Raw genomic sequence first — 1,668 nt, 5'->3', positions numbered from 1 at the left:
ATGGAAAGTCAGAGGAATGTATCAGAATTCATTCTCATGGGCCTTTCTTCTGACCAAAACATTCAAATATTTTGCCTAGTGTTCTTATTTTGTTATCTTTCCATCTTGGTGGGAAACCTTCTGATCCTCATCTCTATTGGATGCAGTTCTCTTTCTCACCAACCCATGTACTATTTCCTCAGTCACTTATCTTCTATGGACATCTGCTATACCTCCTTTGTGACACCCAAACTGATTGGTGACCAGCTAGTGGGAAGAAACACCATCTCCTATGGCTACTGCATGTGGCAGGTTGTTGTGATGCACTTCTTTGGATTGATTGAAGTACTAATCCTGACAGCCATGGCCTTTGATCGCTGTGTCGCCATCTGCAAACCTCTGCACTACAAGATAATCATGAGCAGAACCAGGTGCAATGTCCTGATCTTGGCTGCTTGGGCTGGTGGAGCTGTCCTCTCCTTTTCCCAGTTCTGTATGATTATCCAGTTGCCCTTTTGTGGTCCCAACACAATTGACCACTACTATTGTGACATTTTTCCTTTGTTGAAAATTGCCTGTACTGATACCTACCTCACTGGTGTCTTTATGGTTGCCAATTCAGGACTGGTTGCCTTGGTAACATTCATTCTCTTGTTTGGGTCTTATGTGGTCATTCTATTCACACTGAGAAATCACTCAGCAGAGGGGAGACGCAAAGCCCTCTCTAATTGTGGGTCTCATATCACTGTGGTCATCTTATTCTTTGGACCTTCCATATTTGCCTACCTTAGACCCCCTAACACTTTCCCTGAGGACAAAATCTTTGCTCTGTTTTACACCATTATTGCTCCCATGTTTAATCCCCTCATCTACACCTTGCGGAACACAGAGATGAAAAAGGCTATGAGAAAAGTTTGGTGTCAAAAAGTAATTTTAGAAGAAAAACATAATTGACTTGTAATATTTAATGTCCATCCAACTGTATGCAGCTGAAAACATTTACTTGCCTACCAGGAGCACTATTGTTTTCGAAGTAATGAAGACAAATCATTTGTTGATAAATGTCACAAATCAGGAACTGAAGAATTAGCAGTAAAATGACAATTGCACTAATGGGTCTGAGATGGAGTAGTATATGTGTGTACATACATGTGATATTCCTGTTTAATGGAAGGGCAAATTTGTGACTTTGTTATAGTCAACTCTGATGTTAATTTACAATTTTAATAATTATTTAATCTGTAATTTATTCAGGGGAACAGAAATCTATTTGATCTTACCTTAGAAATTGAGTAGATTGAAAGTGTTTTTCAGAAAAAAAAATTTTATTACTGAGCATTTTTTTTGATATTATACCAAACAAATCTTGTATGATGACATTTTAAATTCAGTTATGTAATGAAGAAGTTTACACAGAGAATTTTACATGAAGTGAAAATTTAAAAATGGCGGTCATACCTTTCTCTTAAGCTACAGAACCCCCACTATTACCAAATGTCATAGGCAGGGATAATGTTTTTTTTTTTTTTTTTAATAGAGAGAGAGAGAGAGAGAGAGAGAGAGAGAGAGAATTTTAATATTTATTTTTTAGTTATCGGCGGATACAACATCTTTGTTTTGTATGTGGTGCTGAGGATCGAACCCGGGCCGCAGGCATGCCAGGCGAGCGCGCTACCACTTGAGCCACAT

The 1,668-nt window shown here is 38.4% G+C and overlaps 1 protein-coding gene across 1 annotated transcript; it reads left to right on the top strand.

Moving 5' to 3' along the window:
- On the top strand, nucleotides 1-933 carry LOC124090941 (olfactory receptor 4P4-like). Its single transcript, XM_046441752.1, has one exon. The coding sequence runs from the start codon at nucleotides 1-3 to the stop codon at nucleotides 931-933; it is 933 nt and encodes a 310-aa protein (XP_046297708.1).
- The last annotated feature ends 735 nt before the right edge of the window (nucleotides 934-1,668 follow it).

Source organism: Marmota monax, unplaced genomic scaffold (genome assembly GCF_021218885.2).
Source record: "Marmota monax isolate L192 unplaced genomic scaffold, Marmota_monax_Labrador192_F-V1.1 WCK01_AAM20220418_F8-fsc00692, whole genome shotgun sequence".
Classification (NCBI taxonomy): Eukaryota; Metazoa; Chordata; class Mammalia; order Rodentia; family Sciuridae; genus Marmota; species Marmota monax.
The sequence above is the reverse complement of the archived record's forward strand: the minus strand, read 5'-3'. Positions and strand labels throughout refer to the sequence as shown.

Excerpts from the sequence above, each read along its gene's own strand:
- LOC124090941 (XM_046441752.1), top strand. The coding sequence starts at position 1 with ATGGAAAGTCAGAGGAATGTATCAGAATTCATTCTCATGGGCCTTTCT.